Source organism: Symphodus melops (assembly GCF_947650265.1).
Source record: "Symphodus melops genome assembly, chromosome: 16".
Taxonomy (NCBI): Eukaryota; Metazoa; Chordata; class Actinopteri; order Labriformes; family Labridae; genus Symphodus; species Symphodus melops.
This window is the reverse complement of record NC_136706.1, coordinates 23,556,004-23,582,485: the sequence shown is the minus strand read 5'-3', so window position 1 is coordinate 23,582,485 and position 26,482 is coordinate 23,556,004. Positions and strand designations below refer to the sequence as shown.

At 46.9% G+C, this 26,482-nt stretch overlaps 2 protein-coding genes across 3 annotated transcripts in view; one reads left to right on the top strand and one right to left on the bottom strand.

Annotated features, from left to right (window-relative positions):
* Nucleotides 1-2,405: 2,405 nt before the first annotated feature.
* On the top strand, nt 2,406-7,297 carry auh (AU RNA binding protein/enoyl-CoA hydratase). Its single transcript, XM_079364769.1, has 10 exons — nt 2,406-2,774; nt 3,346-3,413; nt 3,489-3,576; nt 3,661-3,747; nt 4,235-4,327; nt 4,459-4,515; nt 4,792-4,979; nt 5,066-5,116; nt 5,193-5,240; nt 6,042-7,297. Exons 1-10 carry the CDS (start codon nt 2,555-2,557, stop codon nt 6,117-6,119), a joined length of 978 nt encoding a protein of 325 aa, XP_079220895.1. The 5' UTR covers nt 2,406-2,554; the 3' UTR covers nt 6,120-7,297.
* Nucleotides 7,298-12,426: 5,129 nt separating this feature from the next.
* The window catches only part of syk (spleen tyrosine kinase), a 17,044-nt gene continuing 2,988 nt past the window's right edge, over nt 12,427-26,482 (bottom strand). Inside the window, exons 2-15 of one of the 2 annotated variants that reach the window (XM_079364739.1) lie at nt 24,961-25,036; nt 21,889-22,347; nt 21,552-21,712; nt 19,355-19,493; nt 18,834-18,915; nt 18,647-18,702; nt 17,516-17,575; nt 16,167-16,236; nt 15,575-15,734; nt 15,114-15,323; nt 13,918-14,107; nt 13,328-13,468; nt 12,836-12,948; nt 12,427-12,732 (exon numbers count right to left, since the gene is read on the bottom strand). In XM_079364739.1, the coding sequence (XP_079220865.1) occupies nt 12,660-12,732; nt 12,836-12,948; nt 13,328-13,468; nt 13,918-14,107; nt 15,114-15,323; nt 15,575-15,734; nt 16,167-16,236; nt 17,516-17,575; nt 18,647-18,702; nt 18,834-18,915; nt 19,355-19,493; nt 21,552-21,712; nt 21,889-22,290 (1,857 nt within the window). In that variant the 5' untranslated portion in view covers nt 22,291-22,347; nt 24,961-25,036 and the 3' untranslated portion in view covers nt 12,427-12,659. Of the gene's footprint in view, nt 12,733-12,835; nt 12,949-13,327; nt 13,469-13,917; nt 14,108-15,113; nt 15,324-15,574; nt 15,735-16,166; nt 16,237-17,515; nt 17,576-18,646; nt 18,703-18,833; nt 18,916-19,354; nt 19,494-21,551; nt 21,713-21,888; nt 22,348-24,960; nt 25,116-26,482 lie in introns of those variants that run through there. The other variant, XM_079364740.1, reaches the window with a different exon arrangement.

The window sequence follows — 26,482 nt, the reverse complement described above, 5'->3', positions numbered from 1 at the left end:
TTTTTTTTTAAGCCCCAACAAAGACGAACTTCTAAACTTCTTGCACTGCGTCGAGTTGATGCTTCGCTGTTTAAAACTTTCAGCGCTTGTTTGTTTGAGATTTGAGATTTTGCGATTCGCCTGATTACCGTCGTTTGCCTCTGCCAATCACTTCCTGTGTTTCTTATCTGAAAAGCCAAATTTCCTTAAAGGTCCCACATTATGAACTTTTTGGGGTTAATATATCTTTTTTTTTTTTGTCGTCTAAAGTACGTTCACGATCTGTAATGTTTTTTAAAAAAAGTCTGTTTGCAGGCTGTATTTATTTAATCCCCTACGTGTGCTAAGTCTGATCTGATTGGTCGGCCGATCTGCTCTCTCGTAATTGGTCCGTCATTGGCTTTGTTCTGGGATATGTCCCGCCCCTTTTACCATATTGGGAATGCTACAGTCAGTCCGAGGGGAGCTTGTGCTCTCAATGAGCTCGGATCAGTGACGTCTTTGTCTTGTGATGTCACAACACACATTTTCAACGAGGGCGGGGCTAGGGACCGAGCGTTTCACTGCTAGCAGGAGGAGGTCGGAGAAGCAGCGTTTCCACGGACTTTAAATGTTTGCACATAGACGTGCCTAAAGACTAAAGACACCTGAAGCACAGTAAAGAGAAGAGTCAGATATAAAACCATAAGAGGAAAAATATGGGACCTTTAAAGATGAGTTTTCTCTCTTTTGTTCCCCGTTCGGGATTGCGTCCCTCACACACTGATATAAATGCAGTGGATTGAAAGTAAAATATGTCTCCTTGTCACTTTTACAGTCCTCACTCACTTCACTGTTAAGTTGATTTCATTTAAACACAGCCTGCTGTTTATGAAGTCCCCTCTGACCTGCAGGATTTCACAGCTGGGTTTTTGCAGTCAGGCCGTTTTCTGCCTTAAAACTGAAATCTGTCACGTTTAGGTTCAAGGTGTCGTCGACCTTTCCTGTCGGCGTGGCGACAGAGTCACAGTGAGTGGAGGAGACGCAGAGGAATGTTTCAGCAGAGTTATTCTGATGTCACGCTGCACACAGGCTGGGGGTTTGAATCCCTCCTCAGCTCCCCGCTCTCTCCTCTCAACACATCCCGTCTCTCGTCAGCTCAAAGACAATCCAAACTTTCTCCATGGTGTTAAAAAAAAAAAAAAAAAAAAAAGTTCTCTCCTGGAAACTTTTCGGAATCTGTGAGAAAATCAGTTTGAGTTAATCCTGCGGTCATTCTGTGTCCTCGCACTCATTGAAGCCTTTCTGCATTCCTGTGAGCGGTGAGCTGAGACGAGCTTCACATTCCTCCGTCTCTGCTGGAGTTTCACATATAAAGTCACAGATTTTTGGTTGACGTTCATGTTTAGCTTTAAAAAAGCTCTGCTTCACTGATAGCTGAGTAGTCGTTGCTTCACTTTTGGGTTTTTTTTGTGTTGGATTTTTATTCGAACTTTCAGCCTACTGAGAAAGTTGTGAAAAGCGCCAAATGTTTCATCATCAAACTCTCCTGTTCAGCGTCTCACCCCACAGTGTCTGTACACGTCACATGAAATGTCCCACCGCTGTCAGGGGTTCATGAAGCAGCGTTGACGTCCAGGTTTCTGTATCTGAACACTTTTCTCAAGTTCTTGTAATGGTGAGTTTTTGTTTACAATAAACGTCTTGTCACTGAGTCATAAATGTGTTTCTTTATTATTTATTTCATACAATCAAAGTCTGTGTTTAGAGGAGTGTCGTCGTTTCCACAGAGGTGAGGGAAGAAGCAGATCAACGTTTAATGTTAATAAAAAAAGATTGACTTGATTAGTGACCTTTTCTCTGTTATTGAACATGCTTCACTCAAACATGCACAATGAGGTGTAACGATTGAAAGCAGCAAGTTATGTTAAGCAGTGGAGAGAGGCAGTTATCAATTCAAATTCATAAAACTTTATTTGTAAGGCATACAGAGCAGTAAATGAACAACAGTGCAGCTGTACTAAAAATGTAACCAAAGATAAAGTGTCAACAGAAGAATAGTCAGGAATTATATATAGCAATGTAATAATTATATAGAGAAATATAATTACATAGAGCAATATAATAATTATATAGAGCATTATAATAATTACATAGAGAAATATAATAATTACATAGAGAAATATAATAATTATATAGAGCATTATAATAATTATATAGAGAAATATAATATAATAATTACATAGAGCAATATAATAATTATATAGAGAAATATAATATAATAATTACATAGAGCAATATAATAATTATATAGAGAAATATAATATAATAATTACATAGAGCAATATAATGATATTATTATATAGACTAGTATATATCGTAATTTTTTTTTTTTTTTAAAAACCTTTACCTTTAAAGTTTTTTAGTTTATGTTCACTAAAGACTTCCGTACTTATTAAAATCAGCTGTCCGCAGTACATCCTGTTCACCTGCTGTTATCTGAGCGCGAGGGGGGAAGAGACCGCTCTCAGTCACGTGACAGCACCACGTGACCCGGTTCATAGTTGAAAGTCATACAGCTCTGCAGCCTCTCAGCATGGCGGTCCTAGTGGGACGGAGAGCCTTATTACAAGCCTTCCGCGTGCACACAGCGGACCGGGACGGCGCGTGCAGGATAGCCGCGTCGACCCTCTGCACGAGACAGTACGTCTTGTCCGGTAACGCGCCGCCGACGTCTCGAGGAGCGACGACGCGACGCTACAGCTCCGACTCCAAGGATGACCTGCGCGTCAGATATCTGGACGGAGAGGACTCCGGTGAGTTCCGTTAATGAACCGTGACGTTTCACCTCGTGACATGTCGGTTAACGCGGGATTTCGGCGGTTACGATTCTACAGGTGTCAACATGTCACCTGGCCCAGGACGCAAACACAGCGGTGGCCACGCCCACATTTAAAGCAGGAAGTACCACAGACTGAAAATAAAAAAACCTGTTCGTAGTGAAAATATTTGAAAATATAAATGAACAAGTTAAAAACTTTTTGTGTTCCTGTGACGTCACAAACTGCAGGTAACTAATCAATAACTGTTACGTCTGATAACAATATTAAAATTAATTTAACGCTTGTTTTGAACCAATGAAGTTCTTCTCATCGTTAACACAAGTGAAAATTAAAACTGTCAGGCCGCACTCTGAAGCCAGACGTGACAGCCAATGACTGGGCTGCAAATCCAACCAAACATTTAGCCCCGCCCCCTAAAATTAAAAAGTAATGAAGATGAGCAATCTAACTGCTTAACTCCAGCAGACGTGTTTTCGAGCCGTGTGAATGTGTGTGTTACCTTTTAACCAGCGTGATGTCATCGTGATGTCATCGTGTCTTTCAGGTATCGTCGTCGTTGGATTAAATCGCCCAAAAGCCAAAAACGCAATCAGCAAGAACCTGGTTAAAATGGTCAGTGTTTATATTTAATGCCTCGCCGTCTCGTCTTACGCCAACGTCGTGTTTGACGTTAAACGTGTCTTCCAGATGTTCGACGCGGTGGAGGACATCAAGAAGAACAACAAAGTGCGCAGCGTCATCATCTGCAGCGTGGTCCCTGGGATCTTCTGTGCAGGTTCACGCTTCCTTCTCCCTCGCACTTTTGACAGCGTTCCAAAGAGCGAGGGCTGAAAATAATCCGTTTGTTTTTTGTTTGCAGGCGCCGACCTGAAGGAGAGGGCGAAGATGCACCAGAGTGAAGTGGGACCGTTTGTGTCCAAAGCTCGAGCGCTCATCACGGAGCTCGGTGAGACGTCGTCCGAGCAAAGTCATGACGGATAATTAAAGGTCAAAAAACTCCAGCGTCACTTGTGTGAAGGTCGACTTCAATCCGTCAATCAAACTTTATTTGTAAAGCACTTTTCAGACAAAGAAGCTTCACAGTGTGCTTTAAGTCAAACTCCTCCCCCAACGCCACAAAAACAAAGGTACAACAACGAGATTAAAACAGGAAGTGACGCCATCATTAATTATTCAATGAGGAAACACAAGAGATGAGAAATGAAGGTCATACTGCATCCTGTCAGCTGATCACTCAGAGACCTGCAGAGGTCAAAAGGTCACCAAACTTAATTTTTTAGCCCGACAGAACCACGAGCTTCAGACGTCCTTTTTCTCTGCTCGTTTGAAGGTCGTTCTGCTGCGTTGCATTCAAGGTCGACCCGCCTGAAGTGAAGACCATCCTTCGTTGGAATGTTGACTGGTCCTTTTTTTTTTCTCTCTCTCTCGTCCAGGGAAACTTCCTGTCCCGACCATCGCTGCCATCGACGGAGCAGCTTTAGGAGGCGGTCTGGAGATGGCGCTCGCCTGTGACATCAGAATTTCCTGTAAGGCTCCGAGACGCTTTGCTGAGGTTACGGACGGACAATCGGCAACAGAGACGACTGAACCGTTCATGTGATCCTGATCGATTAGTTCTGTCTGAATATTTACACGTCTTCTCTTTGATCTTTTTCAGCCAATAATGCAAAGATGGGATTGGTCGAGACCAAACTGGCGATTATTCCCGGCGCCGGTAAGGCCGAGTTGTTTTCATCTTGAGGATCCGTGTCCACCACCACCTCCGTTTCCGAGCGTTACTCACCAGCGCTCACTGTTGCTAGGTTACCGACGTTAGCTTGTGCTTCCCTCAGTGATGTCAGAGTCTCCTCCGCTAACGTTGTTGGCACCGATGGCGTTTTGTGCTCAAAGAGCTGAAAACGCCGGCGTGCACACGGGCCGTAACGAGTGATCACGAGGTCTCGCTCGAGGTGTGTCGGTCACATCGCTCTCTCTCTCTCCCGGCGTGCAGGAGGGACGCAGCGTCTCCCGCGTGTCATCAGCGTCTCTCTGGCCAAGGAGCTGATCTTTGCGGCGCGGGTGGTGGACGGGGCGGAGGCGTGTCGTCTGGGGCTGGTCAATCACTCGGTGGAGCAGAACGAGAGCGGAGACGCCGCGTACCTGCGTGCTCTGGAGCTCTCACGAGAGATCAACCCTCAGGTAAGAAAAAAAAAAATAAAACTCTTCAGAGCGGCGTTCACGCCGTGATCTTTATTCGGAGGCGTAACGACTCCGTGTGTCTTCAGGGTCCAATCGCTGTTCGGATGGCTAAACTGGCGATCGACCAGGGAATCGAGGTGAGACGGCGCCCTCGCTCATGATCCGCTCGGCGTGTGTGTGTGTTCTCCTTTAACGCTTCCTCTCCTCCCTCAGGTGGATCTGTCCACAGGTCTGGCGATTGAGGAGGCGTGTTACTCCCAGGTGAGTGATGGAGCAGCTGTGACCTATCAGAGAGCGGCAGCGAGCGTTCAGCTTGATTATTCAGCTCACGGCGCGTCGTTTACAGACAAGCCTGTTATTATAAATCACTGTTAGTCCACCTTCAAAATAAAAGCACTACACTTCTTCGTCCAACTTCAAAATAAAAGCACCATACTTCTGTTATTTCAACTTCAAAATAAAAGCATCAAACTTCTGTTATTTCAACTTCAAAATAAAAGCATCAAACTTCTGTTAGCCCACCTTCAAAATAAAAGCACCACACATCTGTTACTCCACCTTCAAAATAAAAGCACCACACATCTGTTACTCCACCTTCAAAATAAAAGCACTACACTTCTTCATCCAACTTCAAAATAAAAGCACCATACCTCTGTTAGCCCACCTTTAAAATAAAAGCACCAAACTTCTGTTATTTCAACTTCAAAATAAAAGCATCAAACTTCTGTTAGCCCACCTTCAAAATAAAAGCACCACACCTCTGTAAGACCACCTTCAAAATAAAAGCACCACACTTCTGTTAGTCCACTTTCGAAGTAAAAGCATCACACTTCTGTTCGTCCACCTTCAAAATAAAAGCACCACACGCTATTCTGTGTGAGAGGGGAACAGACTAAGTGTTGACAGCGAGCGTGTGATGGGCTAAGAGACGGTCTTAATCCTTCTTCTCGTGGATACAAAAGGAGATGACCTCTGGATGCACGGTCTCCGATGGTTACGGGAGATGCTTAGCTTTGACTTGAGACGGCGAGGAGGCGTGGTCTGATGTGTGCTGTGTTTCAGGTGATTCCCACTAAAGATCGTCTGGAGGGTTTGGCTGCCTTCAAAGAGAAGAGACGTCCTCACTTTAAGGGCGAGTGAGGCGCCCTCTCTCTCTCTCTCTCTCTCTCTCTCTGCCTCCAGCTCTCATTCTGCTCCACTGCTTTCAACATCAACGGGCTGACTCTGTACACGTCAACACATCCGCCTGTGCAGAACCCCGGGGACGTCCGTGTGCCTGCAGGACATCGGGGACCTTCCCGCCTGCTGGTTTGACTGAAGACTTCACGTCGTGTCGTCTCACGCTGACGGATCTGAAGGCAACTAACCGAACATTAACATACTGAACACATCTGCAGTCTCCAACGTGACCTACTCACCCACTAACATGAATCTGTCACCCGTGTTTATAGAATGATTGACAGGTCGTCACTGTCAGTAGCTTCCTGACTAGAGAACCAATCAGAGAAACCCAAATTTAGAAAGTGCTCAATAACATCCGACATCTGTGCAATAAATCATTAAACGCAGCGACATAGATGTCAGGACGAGGGCGTTGTTCCACATGCACATTTCTACGCTTTTATTTTGAAGTCATTTTAAATGGAGAGTTTTCTCCGATCGCACTCAAAGTGAAAAGCAGCAGACGCAGAAAACGAGCTCAGCGGTCGAGTTGGTTGATTGGTTGTGAGATAGGAGCCAATCAGAGGAGGGCAAGTTGTTGATAGATGAACTTGGTCTGCGTTTCATTCTGTCAACAACAACATCAAACTCTGCACTTCCTCCAAACTCTCTCCTCTGATTGGTCTAAAATCGGCCCTGGAGTTCTCTTAGCTCCGACAGATCTGCCGTACGTCCTCACCGATGCATCAACATCTCCACGCCTTGAAAACAGCTGAAGTGAATAAGTGCGGCTGAGAGTTCAGCGCTGCTGCAGAAACGGGGACGTGTCGACCTCCGAACGCTTCGAGGGTCGCCACGATGCCATCGTTTCAAACGGCAGCAGGAATAAAAAGTCCTAGTCTTCCAATTTCTTCTTCTTTCTTTTTTTGAATTAAAAATCGTGCACGCTGTCTGAATCGCAGATTTGAGTTGGCAGTGCATTTGTGCGGTTTCGTCTCCACGTCTCTCTGCCTTCACCGGCGCGTGGCGTCTCTGAGATGAAACGTTTGTGCGTCTGACACGGAAACATCACGTCTCCGTCTCCTGATTCAGGACGTGAGCACAAAGAAAGTGTCTCCTTTAACACGTCTCTCACCACACACGAGTGTTTACCTGACGCCTCGTGTGTTTGTGACGGACAGAAACGCCGTGATGTCATCATTTACATCACTTCCTCTGAGTTGCCTTTTTTTTTTTTCTGTTCGGTTGATTTTTATGTCCCAGAATGTAGAGGGGGGTGTTTGTTTGTTTGTTTGTTTGTTTGTTTTTTTTGTCTTCATTGATTTTGTTGATGTGACTTTGTGTTTGTAAATCAGTAGAAAGCCTCAATCTGCTTCAATGAATCCGTCGCCATGGAGACGGCCAGACGATGAATGTCTTGTTAGACCTGATGACGGTGCTGTGAATAAATGTGTCGCACAGAAAAGATGCTTCCTCTGCTCTCTGTTTCTCACCGCACGCCGTCAACGCTGGCAGGACGACGCGTTCTTTATCGGAGAGAGAGAGAGACAGGAAGTGCTCGGAGGAGGGGGCGGGGCTTAAACCCACGGACGCTACAGTGAGGACTAGAGTCTTTGCACGAGTGCTCCGAGTCCAAGACAAGACCGAGACCTTAATGATCCATGTGGAAGAATCCTCTGTGGCGTCCTCACATTTAAAACCGTGTTTGTCTTGGCGTGCGCCGCCGTCTTCTCGGCCGGGTCGCCCTCCTGAACCAGATCTAAAAAAAGGGTCTAAAGGGTTAAAAGTAAAGAAAACATTTTCACTCACTGCGAGGAAACGTTTGAAGCCTGAGTGACGTCACCCCGTCTGTTCCTGCAGGGGGCGCTGGAGGCTCGGCAGCAGCCGCCGCCGCCGCCGCCGCCATGCTGGAACTGCTGACTCAGCTTAACTTTGAGTAACGACGGGCTGAGAGCTGGAGGGTTTGAATCCTCGTGACGGGGACGGCGCCCCCTGCAGGCGTGTTGGTGCACGATACAATCAGCGTTTGTTTTTGTTGCTTATTTACATCCCTGTCATTGCACACGGCGTCCCGGTGCGACCAGCAATGATACCGCAACACCACAAGAACACGCCACGGTCAGACCGTGAGTCACTATTCAATAACATGATTAAAACATTCATCCATAAAAATACTGTACACACAGAAACGTCCCACTCAGAGACACTCAGAGACACGTGTGAGAAGAAGACAGCGTTCGTCTGATGATCGAGGACGGACATAAAAACTGCGTGAACACGATAACTGAGAGTTCAGTGTTTTCTCAGAGGCTGCGTGTTTCCCTTCACTCACATCAGGACTCACAGTTTGCTGTCAGGTTAAGAAGTAGACGTGTAAAGCTGAGAGCAGGGTCAGAGGGAGCGTGAGGATGTGAGCAGGCGTGTGTGTGTGTGTGTGTGTGTGTGTGTGTGTGTGTGTGAGCAGACAGTTGAGGCCCTGGCCGGCGGTTGCGTGCAGGCTGCCCTGTGGCTTCATGCTGCAGCTGAGCAGAGCCTGACTTCAGGCTGCACATCCCCACTGTGGCTGCCTCCTTCCGGCAGATGTCCCAGCACAGAGCCGGGGGGAATCCCACCACAACTCAGGGTTGCGTAAAGAAAGAGACCGACCGGTTCCCCAATGCTGGAGGCCCGACCCCGACCACCTCTCAGGGGGGGATGTTAAAGGTGTCACAGTAACGACAACCTTCACAAAGATTTCAAAAGTTCATCTATTTTAGTTTGTTTGCCTCAGCAGGTCAGCGACAGTTTGAGCAGTTTCTCTTCAAACTGTCACTACAGGTGTTTGTGTTCGTTCAACCACAGCTTGTTTCAACAGAGTCACACAGGTTCCAGCTCTGTCAGTGTCGCCTGGAGCTGTAACTTCACCTCAACGTACGATTATTCACACGCTATTAATGACAGAACGGACTGAGGGCTAATCTTTGTTTGACGTTATTCAAACGTTCGATCCATCCATCAGCTTTTGATGAACCGTCTGTCCTGCAGCTTTAAAGGGAGCCGCAGGTTCCAAACGCGTGAAAGCTGTTGATGAGTTGACTTAAAGCTCCCGTGATGAACTTTGACTTTATTTGGACGTTGCTGCCTCCCTGCAGACTTTACATCGTTTAGCTGATTTTTGTCCTGTGACTCTGCTGTCTCTGAGAGCTGAACGCATCGCTCACTCGTGAAAAGGCTTCAGCACGCTGTCAATCACTCCGTCTCACGCCGACCCTGCAGCAGCACAATTCACTATTTATTTATTTTGTCCCTTCAGGCTCCCCGTAGATAGTTTTACAGGCAGTCTTTTACAAAATGTTCTCACAAATATAAGTCTCCTAAAGGTGTGTTTGAAAACATTCATCCATGCAGGTGGATTTAAAGACAGTTTTGGTTTCCTCTCCTGGCTGGACTCTGTAAACTTTATTTCATTAACGTGGTCTCTCTTTCTGGTTTGTTTTTCATCACACTGATTACATGTGCAGGATTTAAACACAACACTGAAACATCTTCAGCTCTCCTTCTGTGGTGTCAGGCTTCACTTTGACTCTGCTGCCACCTGCTGGACTGCAGAACAAAAGTTTACCAACCAGCGTCCGCACATTTAAAAGATTGTTTACAGACACGTCTTCTTCATCAGGAGGTAAAAACAACCTTTAAAGGTGAAGCGTGAAACATTTGGGAGAGTAATTGGATTCAGTCGTCTCAAGTATGTTTTTATAAATGTTTTGTTTTTAAAGGGGCGGAGCTAGACACGCTGCCTTCCGGTGATAAGCTGAAAGGACGGTCACTGACAGCCGTGATAAACAACCAACATTAAATCCGCCATATTTCAATGTCCTTTGGGATTTCAAGTGATTATTTTCAGAGCTGTTTTTGTCGTAGCTCCGCCCCTTGGACGACCTCGAAGGTGCAGACCTCTGCTGGACGCCCATTGTTGTTGCCCTTTGTTTGCCATGTGGCGTTCATCTTTGTTGAGGTCATTGGTGGGCTCCACTGCTATTAAGTTAAAACATAGCTGACATGGCTATCAGGTCACCATCTGACTTGAAGTCTGAATGTCGTTCCTGCAGGGGGCGCTGGAGTCCCCTGTGTGTCCCTGCAGGGGGCGCTGGAGTCCCCCGTGTGTTCCTGCAGGGGGCGCTGGAGTCCCCCGTGTGTCCCTGCAGGGGGTGCTGGAGTCCCCCGTGTGTTCCTGCAGGGGGCGCTGGAGTCCCCCGTGTGTCCCTGCAGGGGGTGCTGGAGTCCCCCGTGTGTTCCTGCAGGGGGCGCTGGAGTCCCATGGATGGCGGTCTCCGTGCTGGAAATGCTGTCTCAGGCTAACTCTGAGTCAAGCTAACGACAGGCTGAGAGCTGAGGCCACGCCCACCTGTCAATCAGCTCAGCTACACGCCTTGTTGTGAATAACTCTGATCCTTCATCCAATCAGAACTGCTGAGTCATCAAAACATTCCCCCCGTACAGTGTGTGTGGATGGAGACATGAGCTAATCACACCTATTTGGTTTTTTGAAGCAGGCTGTAAACATGTTCATGTCTGCTGTAAAAACAGGCTGTTTGAATGGGTGTGTATGTGACTTCCTGTGCTGCTGCAGCCAGCCTCTAGTGGACACTCCAGGTACTGCAGCCAGCCTCTAGTGGACACTCCAGGAACTGCAAGATGTTAAACGTCAGCTTCAGCTTAATTTCTCAACACCAGAGGTTGGTAGACTCGGGATCAGAGAGGATTTAGAACAGGAAACTTCTTCGACATGTTCTGGTGTAACGTGGCCATTACTGTGTTTTTTCCCTTGCCTGGTCAGGTGACCTACTTAGCCTGAGATACACAGGTGTGTGGGGAGGCGGGGCTAAGGGGAACAAAGGGAGAGGGGAAATGTTTGTTGTGGGGTGTGGACGAAGGAGCAGGAGAGAGAAGTGTTTTTCTGGATGAGCAAACGGGGGATTATCTTTTCCTCGAGGTGCGGCGCTTCCTCCAGCACATGGGGGTCAGGCCTTAGAGGACCTGGATCTCCCCGGGGTGAGGAGGAATAATGCTGCCAGACCGGTGAGTGCCAACCTGATGGACATTTTCCTTTCCTGTTTCCACAGACAAGGACGTTAAGGGGGACATTATTTTCCTTTTGGAAGGACAAGTGAATGGGTTTGTTTTTGTTGTTAAAGACGGTGATGAAGCCTGTTTTTAATTTCCTCCTGTGGTCTTTAAGTTATTTTGAGCAAACAGGGGTCTTGTCTTAGTTAAGGTCGTGACCCCGTGGCATTATTGAGACGCAGGAGGTTTTAAATAAAATAAATAACTTCTACCTTAAAAATATTAAGTGGAATGTCATACTGGGGAGACTTTAGACTTTACTGTCCCCGGGGGGAAATTCTTTTTCACTATACAATACATAGAGGACAGGGGGGCATACATAGAGGACAGGGGGGCATACATAGAGGACAGGGGGGCATACATAGAGGACAGGGGGGCATACATAGAGGACAGGGGGGCATACATAGAGGACAGCAGGACATACATAGAGGACAGCGGGACATACATACAGGACAGGGGGACATACATAGAGGGGGGCATACATAGAGGACAGGGGGACATACATAGAGGACAGCGGGACATACATACAGGACAGGGGGACATACATAGAGGGGGGCATACATAGAGGACAGGGGGACATACATAGAGGACAGCGGGACATACATACAGGACAGGGGGACATACATAGAGGGGGGCATACATAGAGGACAGGGGGACATACATAGAGGACAGCGGGACATACATACAGGACAGGGGGACATACATAGAGGGGGGCATACATAGAGGACAGGGGGACATACATAGAGGACAGCGGGACATACATACAGGACAGGGGGACATACATAGAGGGGGGCATACATAGAGGACAGGGGGACATACATAGAGGACAGGGGGACATACATAGAGGACAGCGGGACATACGGTGCATCTAGTGATGGTAAAACAGGAGAGTGAGACTGAGGAGGATTTATGTCAGGCCTCTTGTTGACGGCTGAAATGGCTGCAGGCCCTCCTGCACAGCAGGGACCTGGACCTGCGTCCGGACCTGGACCTGGACCTGCGTCCGGAGGGCCTGATGGTGAGGTGGGTGGTGTCCGGTGCTGTTGTGAGTATGAGCTCTGACAGGGTGGGAGTGGGGAGACCGATCAGTTTGACACGTGTGAGTTTGACTAAACTTGCTGCTGAAGAGGAGGACATGTGACCTTTAAAAGACTTCATGAAACACAGAGAAGACCCGCTGGTGTGTTGTGTTGTTTTCAGGTGAATGTTTGTTTGTTCGGTTTATTAGAGCTTGGATATCGTTTACATTCAGGAGGGAGAAAAAAAGTAATGAAACAAAAACACATTTGCATAATTACGTTTCATAAAAGTTTGAATACATCCTTTGAGCCGAAGTCGAGAACAGCATTCATAGTTCATGTGAGTCGACTCTCGTGGCTCGATAGTTTGCATAGTCTCATGTCGTCGGGGTGAAAATCACTGAGCGATGTCGTAATAATACTCTCGTAGTCTCATCTCCACCACGCCGAATCCAGGACGCTCATCGGCCCTGAAAGACACGAGAACAACGGCGCCGATCGTTACCACCATCGCTCTTTAAACACTCATGTATTCATTCATCAGCGCTATGAGCCGTTTCCATGGAGACTGACTTGTATGTCCAGCAGGCCCTCATCAGGTCGTACATCTCCGGAGGACAGTTCAGAGGAGTGTCCATCCTCTGCCCGCTCTCGATCATCTGCATCACGTCGTTTCCCTTCATCCCCTGAGGACAGAGACACGCAGCGGTCAGAGGGTCCGCCGAACATCCGGCCCCTCGGGATTACTGCTGCACTCTTTGACTTTTCATTAAAAAAACAGTGAACTGAAGCTTTGGATGTAATCGAAAGAATCTACGGCTCCGTCCATTTTCTGCTGAGCCTTCCAATCTTATTTAGAAATGATTTCTATTTGCAAATGTGTCAACACTGCTGCCACCTAGTGGACTGGAGCGGTAAGAGCTGACAGGAAGTAAAAATCTGAAGAAGAAGCACCACCAAATTAAAACGTTAGTAAAAACACGATTTACGAATGTTGAACGTTTTGTGTTCTGATCAGTCATCCTTTCATTTTTTAAAAACAGCACGTGATCCTTTTCCTCTTGCCTTGTAAGGTTTCTGGCCGTACGAGTACGCCTCCCACATGAGCACCCCGAAGCTCCACACGTCGCTCTTTGAGGAGAACTTGAAGTAGTTGATGCACTCCGGCGCGTACCACTTCACCGGCCATTTCCCATGACCCTTTGCCTGCAAGAGGAGACGCATACAACACATCAGGGGGAGGGGGGGGGGGGGGGGGGGGGGACTTTCATACAGAGTCTGAATGAAACATGGACGTGGCGTCAGCGACGTCATCGACTGGAGTTTTGAAGCCAAACAACGGGGGTAGCCATTTTGAAAATGCTAACTCAAGCTAACTTTCGGTCAAAGAAGAAAACAGGCAGAGAGGTGGAGCTGAGGCGGGGCTGACAAAAAACTACAATGTGCATACTTGCAGTTAGGACAGTCACGCCCCTATGTATAACTATTTTGCACCCAGGCCCTAGTGGACACTAGAGGAACTGCAGTTTTTTGCACTTGGGAGTTAAAGAGTTTTGTCTCAAAGTTCATTTAAAGGACCTTTGTGAATATCAGGATGCTCTTTAGCCATCTCTCTCTCTCTGTATCACGTTTGTGCATCTTGATCCCTGACTCACCTTGTAGTAGTTCTGTTCCTCGGCGACGGCCTTGGAGAGACCGAAGTCGCTGATCTTGGCGTAGTGCTGCGTGACGAGCAGCACGTTCCTGGCAGCGAGGTCTCTGTGGACGAAGTTATGTTCCTCCAGATATTTCATCCCCATGGAGACCTGATGGACCAGCTCTGTGAGGTTCTTTATGCTCGTCTGCCTGCACAGGATCAATTAAAGTAACCAGTAGTTATATGAACTGTAAACCTCAATTAAACAGGCGGAGTATAAACTCTGTTTCTGAAAGTTAAAAATGTCCTCTAAATTCACATATAGACAAAATCCTCTCCATCTTCCTCTCACTCTAACATGTGTCTCTACTGTCTCCAAACCCCCCAATTATGAGAAAAGTCCATCCTCTCCGTCTTCTGCCTGCTCCACTTTTCACAAAATGTGTGCTCAAACAGGCCGTTTGGAGATGTTCCCTTCATGACATCACAAAGGGCAGTAGCCCCTCCCCTAGGTGGGTGACACTCCCACAGCTAGGTGTTTGTTCTGCCCTCTGAGTCTGCCTTCTCACCGTAAACAATAGGACATGGAGCCAGAAAGCAGCGAGTACACCCGAGCCCTTCCAGAGAGGGGGCGTGGCCAGACACAGCTCATTTACATATTTAAAGCTACAGACACAGAAACAGCCTGTTCTGAGCAGGGCTGAAATAGAGGGGTTTATAGACATGATCAGATACAGGATCAGAGAGGATTTACAACAACACACTTCACACACATGATGAAGAGGAGCGAGGACACTGATTTCACCTGAAGAAGAGGAGGAGATCATGTGACCTTTAAATTCAGTTATTTACGGATATTTTAAACTTTTTAGTAAATTTAAAGAGCAGTAGTTGAACTTCTAATCAGCAGCCAATCAGAGTGAGAGTACTCTCACTTGAGTCCATTATTCGTGTACTCTTCCCGCCCCTGCTTAGAAAACAGACTGAATTATTTCATAATAAATCTACGAGTTAAAACATTGAGCTGGATTTTCTTCTCGTGCTTTTCATTCTAACGTTAGACAACTTAAGAAGCAGAAATGACGAGTAAATCTTTGCATTGTTTCTCACTAACCGACTCAAAACAACAATCAGACGAGCTCATGAAATTTAAAAACTGCATCCCTCCATGTGCATCTGTAAAGAGCCTGAGCCAGGTCCGCTCTGAGAACATACTTGTGCCTCTGCAGGAACTTGTTGAGCGGTCCGAGCTCGGCCAGCTCCATGACCAGCATCAGGTTCTCCGCCTCGCAGATTCCGATCATCCGGACGATGTACGGGTTATCCAGCTGCTGCATCACGTTAGCTTCTCTCAGCATCTCCTCGCGCACTGACGGGTTGTTGTCGTCGTTCTTCAGGATTTTTACTGCCACCTGCTTCTCCGTCCTGACACAAACAGACAGTTTTAACTTGTTGGTTTTTGTAGTGTTACAGGTTTGACTTTGGAGACGTCACAGGAGGAGGAAACGTCTCTGCCTTGGTTTTATAAATGTGGTCGGTTGTTTTTAGCCGTTTTATTCCCCTGCTCAAACCCTCCAGCAGGCTGGAGAGGAGAATCATGTCCAGCGTTTTCGGGCATCAGGATGTACTCGGTGTTAAAAGTGGCGTGTGATGTGACTGAATGTGTTTTTAGTTACTTCCTCATCTTGTAGACGCCTCTCATGACCGTCCCAAAGTTCCCGGAGCCCAGCTCGCCGTCCTCCAGCATGAGATGCTCTCTGTCCACTGTGGAGCTCCTCAGCTCATCGGGGTCTGCGTACGGACTCTCGTACACCTCCGTGTCCATCGGCATGGCCTCTGAAGGAGAAATCAAATCGATCAATAAAAGCTGCTGCTGTCAAAAAGGAGGTTTCGATAATTCTGTTTCACTCGCTCTCTTCGGTGAGGAGGATAAAAAGTCCTTCCCCTTGTGTGCACAGCTCTCAGCTCGCTGATCTTCTTTAAGTCGTATTCAGTGTTTGTGTTTAAGAAATACAAATTCGTTCATTTTGATGCCGTTTCTCTGAATTTCAGATCAGTTTCTGGAGCTTCCTCTGACACTTCTGACACCGATAGCGAAAAGCTCGTGTTGGTGCGAGAGGTGAAGACATGAAAGTGAAACTAACCACAAAGTGTGACGCAGTAAAGAGTGTGAATGACGAGAGACGGACACGTTTAGAAATGGACTCACTTTGACTGTACCATCGAGTTAAGAGCGACCACAGGTCACCTGTCGGCTCACACACTCACCTTTGCCGGCCGGCAGCTTGGTTTCATACGGATTAAAATTGTCTTTGGGGGTGCGTTGAGATGGTCGACTCTGTTGGCGGATCATCGGCGAGGAGAAAGAGCACACAGTAAACCCGTCAGAGATCAGATCAGTTTAAATGGCGCCTGTGTTACAGTGACGGATCACCGTAACACGAGGCGGCCATTAAACATGGCGTTCATGATAAGGCTGGATAAACGGGGATTAAAGGAGGATTTCCATGCATTTAAAAAAAGAGGAGGGACAGTTCAAATGTTCTTCAGACCTCGTTATCACTGATGGATTTGACCTTTAGACAAACCGAATGTCCCCTCCCCCTTTTTTAAACAACACAACGAGAGAAGAGCCGGAGCTCGCTCACGTCCAGGAACTCGTTTTGAGTCTCCAGCGTCGACGAGCAGAGAGTCAAAAGTCAGAAATAAAAAAACAAGGAAAGCCACGAGGTGCAGAAAGCTTGAACGTGTGCAAACAGTCTGAAGCGTGCAGCATCCTCCGACATCCAAACCGCTTCACCCGAGCTCAGCCGGCTGTCTGGGCTCCCCACAAGACCGCGTAAACATGGCTGTTCAAAACCAAAAGGCTCCTCTGACACATGTCCAAGGTGTTACCTTTGACTCTAAAGATTAAAGAAGTCCATTTTAAGACGAGCCGACCTGGACGCCCACGTCCTGTTATATCCCATCGTGACGTAATAAATCCTATCTTGGGCTGAAGCCTCAGTCAGCTATCAGTGAGTTAGCATGTTAGCTTTGTTGTTTGGTGGTCGACGTGTCTGACAGATGTGTAGATTGTGGCTGCTGTGGGGGTTTGACCTGCACACGCATCGGGCGGTCAGTGTGTGTGTGTGTGTGTGTGTGTGTGTGTGTGTGTGTGTGTGTGTGTGTGCTGTATTTGACGTGTGTAATATCTGGTCGGCCATCTTAACGCAGACTTACTGGATCAAGTCCGACCTTTAACCTTCAATGATGTGGTTAAACTCTAAATGATAAAAACACCAGAGTCAGTCGATGATGTGAGTCGAGTTAAAGGAGACGCAGAGGAGCCTTTGGGCCGGGGCAGACATGTTGACCCGTTCAGACACGACGTCTGTGGTTCAGGGTGCAGTTACAGCGAGGAACCTCTGGGTGGCGTTAGATTGTTATTGTGAGAGCATGAGTGACAGGAAGACTTCGAGTGTTAGTGAGCAGCATTTCACACTGAAGCCAAATGAAACACAGGGAGGGGGGGGGGGCACTTCTCATAGACCTTCAGGTGTATGAGGAGGCAGGAGGAGGAGGAGGAGGCAGGAGGAGGAGGAGGAGGAGGAGGAGGAGGAGGAGGGTTAGTGCACCTTTTTCAGGCCTGGTATGGGAACAGTTTTGAGCTTGTGGAGAATTCCTGCAGCACTTTGCTAAAAACAAAACAAACAAACCCAAAAGGTCAGAGAGGTCGTCAGACGGCGACCTTACAGTCATGCATGTGATCATTTCAGAGGAAAAGGTTGGCTCCACATTTATCCCTGACAGAGTGAAACACTGAGTCATCAGTCGGACTCGAAGGAAGTGTTCATACTGTAAGGAACAGTCACCCAAGCTATACAAAGAACTGTGTTCAGACCGCCTGCTCGTGATGTTCTTACACGTGGACGCAGGTTCTGAGGTAACTTTGAGATTTATGAAGCTGAAGACAAAAATACAAAAAGAGATCAGCAGCTGCATCTTTCACCTGGAAAAACCAAAACGCCTGATCATCACTGGGTCTCAGGGACAACACATGTAGGCACTGTTACCTCAAATTAAAAGATGCACTATGTATGTGTATATATATAGACCTTCTCTCCATGGGGGATCTGTAGTCTTTGAACAGCCAGGCTCAAACTCTTGAGCTCAGAGTTGTTTTTAATCCTCAGGGACTCTGAGGGTCCAGTTACCATAGTAACAGACTAACAGCTTAAGTTAGCTCTCTCTCTTGAACAGCAGGCTTAAGTTATCCCTCTTTGTTTGATCCAGACTTGCCTGACTAAACCTGCTTCCTGAAACGGGCCTCAGGTCATCTATAAAATATCCTTTAAACTCTGTTGTTTTGTCCGAAGCCTGGCGGGACGTTAGGCGCTAATCTGAACTCTTACTGTGCACGAATCATTACAAATACGTTTAAACTTCAATACACGCTGAGGTCTTAAAATCATCCCGTGTTGGAGGGTCGGTCTTGGAGGTCTGAATAGGAAGCGTTTACACTCGGTCTCAGACTGGGGCGGACTGCAGATTTGAAATCCAGACCACCGCTGACCGGCTAGTTCAGCGTCCTCCCTGAGACTAGAAGGACACGTCATCAAAGTGAGTGACACGCTACACGAACACTACACTGATCTGTAGAACATTTAATTTGTAGGCAGAACGCTGCAGGGCTGCCAGGGAAGGGCCGCTCAGGACAAAGTCAGGCCACGCCCCTGAATGACACGCACACACACAGAGAAACTTACGATTGCTGAGTTGAGCGCCGGGTGGTCGGTTGGGAGCAGAGGTCGCTCTATGTGACCTGTGGACATGATTTATGAGGATTCAGTTTGAACAGAAACACGTTCAGCACATGTTTGGTGTGACATGTAAACGGGTTGTGATTCGTTGTGTGTGTGTGTGTGTGTGTGTGTGTGTGTGTGTGTTTTTTACTGGTGTCTCCGTCAGGTCTTGGACAAGGATCCGTTAGCACTCGCAGGAGGCCGTCAGGTTTGTACGAGTAGTGCTCCACCAGCTGTTGACAAGATCCAGACCAGAGCGTGCGTTAGTTACAGAGGTCAACATGAGTCTGAAGAGAAGGTTTTACTGACTGGATCACAACGTTTGGAGGAGCGTAATTTGGTTCTATGTGCTCCTAGTGAACAGGAGTTTGGCTGGCTAGTAGTGGGCGGGGCTTATAAATTAAGGCAGTGGCCCAGGTGTGTGAAGTGTGTGACGTGACGGCGTCCGGGGGATCTCGACGTGGAGCCATCGTGAATCCAGTTTTTGTTTGACCAACCTGCAGGTGGCGCCCAAAGTCACCACGCAGATAACCACACCTCCATGACACAAAAGAGCCAATGAGCAATCACGCTCGGGCACGGTACGAAAACGTTTGTGCCTCATGTGAATGTCTGTATTTCTTTAGTAAAAAGATGAATTTCTAGTTAAAGAGAAGAAACAAACAGACTAACCTGCCACAGGGTGTCAAACTTCTTGCCGTCTGGGATGGAGAGTTTCCCGCTCCCGTCCCTGTCGACGCGATAGTGCATGACTTGACCTTCGTGAAGTAAACACAGAGCGTAGGATCCATTCTGGTCTCTCTGACGGATCCTGAACACAGAAGAAGAAGAAAGAAGGTCAGACTCTACTCATCCTGCAGTACCTGGAGTGTCCACTAGAGGCTGGCTGCAGAAGCACAGGAAGTCACATACACACCCATTCAAACAGCCTGTTTTTACAGCAGAAGTTAATCAAAAAACTAATTTGATCTGATGAGCTCATGTTCTTTGATTTGAACCTCGGGGACAAATAAAGTTTTTTTGAATTTAAAATTGAATTTGTCTTCATCTGAACGGGAGCAGGATGATGTTAGCCCCTCTGAAGGCTGAAGCTCCATGTTCAGTCTGCTCTCTGACATGTTGTTGACCCACGTGGTGATACCCGAGCCTCGGTGCGTGACACAGCTGGGTGGGAGGAGTTTCACGCATGAGGACCCGGGGGGGAGAAGCAGCGGTCACTGTGCCGTAATAAAGTGACGCTCTGTTACTGGAAGATAGAGAGAAATTCATCTTTATCTATAACTGTACTTCCCTTTATTTTAAACTCGGCTCTTTTTGTTTGTCTTTCATTTATTGCACAACGAAACGATGACCTCTCTTTGAGCGCGGCGCTCTCGGCAAGAATTCATCTTCCGAGTATTTCAAGTGTTAACGTCGACGTGAGTTTGTGTTTCAGACGCTTCAAGAGAAAAAGGACCGAAGACTCTTCTGTGTTTGGCTACTTCAGGAAGTCCTTTGCAAACTGCCAGAGCGGAAACCACACTGTGTTCATGTGTGTGTGTGTGTGTGTGTGTGTGTGTGTGTGTGTGTGTGTGTGTGTGTGTGTGTGTGTGTGGGTAGGGGGGGCGGGGGGAGGAGTGTGTGTGTGTGTGTTCATGTGTGTGTGTGTTCATGTGGGCGTGTGTGCGTGTCTTCAGCCGAGACGACAGTGGTTCTCAACCGAAGCGTTAGCTGCTATAAATATCTCCTCGCTCGCTTTGTTGGAACTTTTCAAAGTAAAAGCGTTTGAATTCAAGCGTACAGTACGAGAATAAAGCCGACACACTCGGTTCGCTCCAGCTGTTTGTTCAGGGGAACAGACGGAGCCGTTACCGTCTCTGTGGCGAGCACAAACACTCAGTAAAATTTGGTGGTTTCTGTCGTGCGTTTACGAAGCAGACTGGTGAATGTCGATCAGGAGGCGATGTGACACGACCTTCGCCGGTTAAAGATTCAAACGGTAATGGCTGGTGGACTTGCTGATACCACATTGTAGTCCAGTATCAGAGGCTGAGAGACGGTGGGGACGGTTTCAGAGTCTGCGGTGGGTGACGCGTGCAAAGACCTTAACGTGCTGCAAAAAGAGAAGAAATCAAAACGAACGCTGCAAGAACAGAAACGACCATCAACACCAAACCTGCTGAATACAGTGTTAGTGTGAACTCACACACTCACACACTGATGGTAGAGGCTGCTGCAGAGTCCATCAGTATGAACTCACACACTCACACACTGATGGTAGAGGCTGCTGCAGAGTCCATCAGTATGAACTCACACACTCACACACTGATGGTTTCTGCACAAATGCAGAGATGCTGAAGTTTTTTAGAGATTAAAAAAATCTTAAATCTTTATAAGATAATTGCTCCCGTGTTCTCGTGTCCCCAGATTACATCAATGAATTTGTCTTTTATTTGTGTGTCCGGCCTGAAATGACCCGTCACGAGATTATTCAGAGAAAACGTTTCCTAATTCATCACACTGAAGAAAATGAGACAAATACAGAGTTCACAATTCAACAGCAGAACAATAATGACTCGATAAACACCTCGCACCAAAAAGAGTTAGAGACACTTCTGGGGTAGCACGTCTCTCTACATGTCGTTTTCCTGCACGCGACTGCAGCATGCTGATTGGTTGATAATATTCATGGACTCCAAACGACACGCGAGTGCTCACGATGCCTCGCACAAACAAACTCTGCGACATCGTTGTGAGAAAACCCTTCCAGCTGTCTTTCTCTTTGGGGGTTTTATAGTGATGTCGTCTTTAGAGCTCATAAATCTTATCATTACTTCAGCCCTAAAAAAAAAAAAAAAAGAAGAAGAAGAAAAGTCTGAATTACACTTACAGGAATTTGCCGTTAGTCCGCGCCCCCCTCTGCAGCCGAGGCTCCGAGTCCTCTCGAGTTATCATCCCGTGAAACCACGGCATGCGCTCGTGAGCCGTCGTGGCGATGAGCTTCTCCAGCTTAGGCCTCTGACTGATGATGGCCTGCTCCAGAGCGGCTCCCTGCACACACACACACACACACACACACACACACACACACACACACACACACACACACACACACACACACACACACACACACACACACACACACACACACACACACACACACACACACATTAGCCTGGTAGAAGCAGACGAGGCTCTTTCACGCAGAACAAAGGTCCCGGACTGACCTGCAGGTTCCAGGTCTGCTTCACGTACTCTCGGATCAGTTTCTCCTTCAGGTCCTCAAACGGGCCCACCTTGGGCAGCATGTTTTTGGGTCTGTTGCAGGGTTTCTTCAGCAGACACACCAGGCCGTCCGTCTCCTGGGCGTGGTAGTCGATCACGTCCTCCGGGCTGCGGTGGCTCTTCCCTCCAGCGATGGCGTACATCTGGTTGGGCTGCCTCTCGATGGTGTAGTGGTAGCAGCGGCCCGAGTGCAGCACGGACAGAGCGAAACCTCCCAGGTAGTTCCTGCTCTGCCTCAGCAGGTACAGGCCGTTTATGGTGCCGGCCTGACGCAGGTAGTCCTCCGCGTCCTCTCTGGTGATGTTTCCGTAGAAGAACGGCAAAGAGTTCACGTTGTCGGCCATGTTGGATTTTAAAGTAGCGGTTCCCGCTCAAAGTTCAGCCACCAGGATGCAAGAAACCTGAAATCACCAGAAGAATCAAGATGAGTCCAAAACTGTCACTTCAGTTCACCTTCAGTCACACAGGCAGGATAAATACAGGAGTCTGGACCCAGAGGAGGGTCAGGAGTCTGGACCCAGAGGAGGGTCAGGAGTCTGGACCCAGAGAAGGGTCAGGAGTCTGGACCCAGAGGAGGGTCAGGAGTCTGGACCCAAGAGGAGGGTCAGGAGTCTGGACCCAAGAGGAGGGTCAGGAGTCTGGACCCAGAGGAGGGTCAGGAGTCTGGACCCAAGAGGAGGGTCAGGAGTCTGGACCCAAGAGGAGGGTCAGGAGTCTGGACCCAGAGAAGGGTCAGGAGTCTGGACCCAGAGGAGGGTCAGGATTCTGGACCCAGAGGAGGGTCAGGAGTCTGGACCCAGAGGAGGGTCAGGAGTCTGGACCCAGAGAAGGGTCAGGATTCTGGACCCAGAGGAGGGTCAGGAGTCTGGACCAGTGTCGGCACTATGGGGGGGCATTCGCGGGCCGTGCCCCCCCTAGCGGTTACCCAGGCCCCCCCAAGTATTATGTTCATTCACAGCTGTCAAATGTCGCACTAGATTGTGTTTTGCATGACGAGCTCAATATTCACTCAAAATTATCACCAGTTTTACAAAGCGATTGATATTTTCTCCATCAATTCTGGTTTGACTTATGACGTCATCAAACGTCCACCAATTACAGGTGCCAATCACGAGCGAGCGCCAGTCCACAGGCGAGATGTGCACAAGAGCGTAGTTGATGAAGTTGAAGGTCCGAGGAGGGAAATGCACATTAAACCCATCAGCCTATGAATGGTGTGTTATTATATGGAGGTCAGACAAACACTGACACTCTGAGTCACTGTGAAAAAAAATCCTCTTCATTTAGTGATGATTGCATTTTAAAATCACATATTTTTATGCTATGTATTAAATATATATTATATATAAAAAAATATATAAAAATATATATATAAATATAAAAAGTTGGGCTAAATATATTTGTTACATTTCAACTTGCACCAGCCAGGAGAATGATTTTATGTACAAGTTGTCATGGTAACAACACAATAGAAGAAGAGTTTAGCGTTTAGCGTGGCAAGAGTGCCGAGGGTTACATCCAGAAAGGTGTGCGTGCAGGCGCCCCCCAGAGCAGTCTCAATGCCCCCCCACCTAACTTAGGCTGGAGCTGACACTGGTCTGGACCCAGAGGAGGGTCAGGATTCTGGACCCAGAGGAGGGTCAGACCAGAGGAGGGTCAAGAGTCTGGACCTAGAGGAGGGTCAGGAGTCTGGACCTAGAGGAGGGTCAGACCAGAGGAGGGTCAGGAGTCTGGACCCAGAGAAGGGTCAGACCAGAGGAGGGTCAGGAGCTGCATCTTTATTTCTTCCTGCAGGTCGAGCCTGGTAACCAAGGGCAACCGGGAATTTGCAATCAACCCTAACCCTAACCCCTCAGCGCTGTTAGTCCCGACCTGAAGACAGGTGGACAATTCAAGTCCTGCTTTAATGTATTTCATCAAGTCCTCATCGTCACCGATGTTTCATCCTGCGTGTTGTAAGAGTGTTCGTTTAAATAAAGTTATCATGATGACGTCTGAGGAGAGGAGCTCTGTGACCATACAGGAAAAAAAACACAAAATAAAAACAACAAAAAAATGTTTCTATGTGAGATGAGTTTTTGTTCATGTCTTTCTCAACGATTCATTAATTTTTTGTCCTTCGAGGTCACTTTTACACCACACAGCCGTCACACTCAACAAGTGTGTGTAACCCACGAGACGTCTGAACACTAAATACGATAAAGAATAATCTCCACACACACACACACGCACACACACACATCTCTCAGCCTCGTCAGCGTGACTCGACGTCTCTAAACACTCAGGGAAACGTGTCCAAAAAGGCTTCTGATCAGTGAACTGTCTTCTTCTTCTTCTCTCTTCTGAAACGTGTAGATGGCTGCTTGGTGCGTCTCCGCGCGCGCGGACACGAGCGAGCTGAATCGATGCTTTTATTCTTACACTGTCCCTGATTCCTCCTTTAAGAGGAGAAAATACAACAAAGAGCTGGAAACACGCGTCTTTTTGTCTGAATCATATTTTCCACACACGGTCGTCACACGATCATTAAGGTTCAATAAGTGTGTGTGATCTACGAGGCCTCTGATTGGACGCGTGACAGAGCAGAAATACTTGAATGTAGTTTTAAATGTGGACTTTACTTCTTTATCTAATCACAAAAAAAGAGAGAAATAAAAGTATTTAAATTCAGAGTTTCTGCATTTTTAAACTATGAATAAATACATAGAAACAATGAAAGGGCATTTTGTTTAAATTACAAACACAAGAAGAGATCATGAGCCGATTTTTCTTTTTAATTAATTTAAATAAAATATGTGGTTTCTGCAGAGAATAAAAATGAGGAACCATCACACCCTGTTTGGAGGACTTTTTATGCGTGCAGAGAAATAAGTTAAAACTGCAAAGAAAAGCTGAGGTGAGTCTGAGTTTAGATTAAAGAGGTGAAGCTGAAGCAGGCTGCCGTCGAGCCTGAAGGTTTGAACGTGTTCCAGTAAAGACCGAAAGGTAGAAAGACAGACGGCGCTCTCACTGACCTCGGGGTGTTGAAGCGGTCTCTCAGGGTCTCAGTCCTCCGCGGGGTCCGGGTCCCTTCAGGGGTTCATGAGCCGCCTGCACACGGATCAACATGAGAACACGTCAGCTGGATCGGGGATCGTCACAAACACTCAAAGTGATCATGAAAAGTGAACACACACACACACACACACACACACACACACACTGATGGAGCAGCCTCACACTCCGGAGCTTCCTCATTTCAACGACTTCCTTCACACTTTAATTCTTACTTCCTTTTTTTTTATCACACTGACCAGCGAGCTGCAAACACACGAGTCCCTTCATGAAGGAGGAGACGACTTTAAAAACATGTGGAGAGACACGAGAGGACTGACTGGACCTCCACGGGTTTTATTGATTATCTGCTCCTGACTCATTTCATGTGTCTGATCATTAACGAGTTAGTCATTAGAATTATGTTTGACCACGTGACCTTTATTAATTAATGTTCCACATGAAGAAGCTTGAAGGTTTCAGTTGTGTGTTTTGTTACGTGACCTTGGACAGGATGGAAACTTGTGATTGTTTTTTTTTAATGATTATATTTTTAAAGATAAATAATAATTGTTGTGTTCTGTTTGAAGTATTAGATGCACATGCTGCAGTCATTAATTATTATTATATAATTATTATACACCTGTTTTATTTTTTTTCTGTTTAAGACCTTTTTTTAAAAACAAATAAAAAATGGATTAAAAATGTTATAAATATTGAATAAATTTCCTCTAAATCTTTTGTCATCATTTGTAATTTTTGGATTTAATTCTGTAATTTGTTTTAGTAAAAATAATTTTGTATTGTAACTTTATTGTTAATTACATTTCAGTGTAGCTGCACTGTTGTTCATTTCCTGCTGAATCGCCTCCTGAGGACAAATAAAACTTTTTAATTGATATAAAAAGAAACGTTTTTTTCTCGTCTTCATACTTTTTTTTAAATTTATTTAACCGGGAAGAAAAAAAACTGCAACTTTTTCAAGACAAAACGAGCAGAAACACAAGTAACAGAGTTTCAGACAGTGTGTGTGTGCGTGTGTGTGTGCGTGCGTGTGTGTGTGTGTGTGTGTGTGTGTGCGTGCGTGTGTGTGTGTGTGTGTGTGTGTGTGTGTGTAACATCAGCTCTGACTCAGCCTCTCCTCGGACGTGTCCAGTTGTAGTTTAGTGTTGTTGGTTTTTTTGTCTGTAGTGTGTTGGACTCTTGTCTTTATAAATGTGTTTGCTCCCTCCCCCCTCCCCCCCCTCCCCCCTGCCCCCCCCCCCCCCCCCCCCCCCCCCAAACCTCAAGGTTATCAACTGAAACATTTCAATCACATGAAATCAACAAACAGAAGACAGATAAAAGTCTTCCTGTTGGTGTCCAGCGTTTCTTAAATAAAGAGAGGTCATGTGTGTGTGTGTGTGTGTGTGTGTGTGTGTAATACAGATGTGTTAAACTATGGACACGTCTTCAGTGAGGAGTTGAAACTTGAACCTGCAAAGTAATAAAAGAAATCAACGT

What these genes read in the sequence shown, in the direction of transcription:
- auh (XM_079364769.1), top strand. Translation starts at nt 2,555, where the DNA reads ATGGCGGTCCTAGTGGGACGGAGAGCCTTATTACAAGCCTTCCGCGTG. An exon ending in CTGTGACATCAGAATTTCCT is followed by an intron (nt 4,328 to 4,458) that starts GTAAGGCTCCGA and finishes GATCTTTTTCAG; the next exon opens with CCAATAATGCAAAGATGGGA. An exon ending in CACGAGAGATCAACCCTCAG is followed by an intron (nt 4,980 to 5,065) that starts GTAAGAAAAAAA and finishes GTGTGTCTTCAG; the next exon opens with GGTCCAATCGCTGTTCGGAT.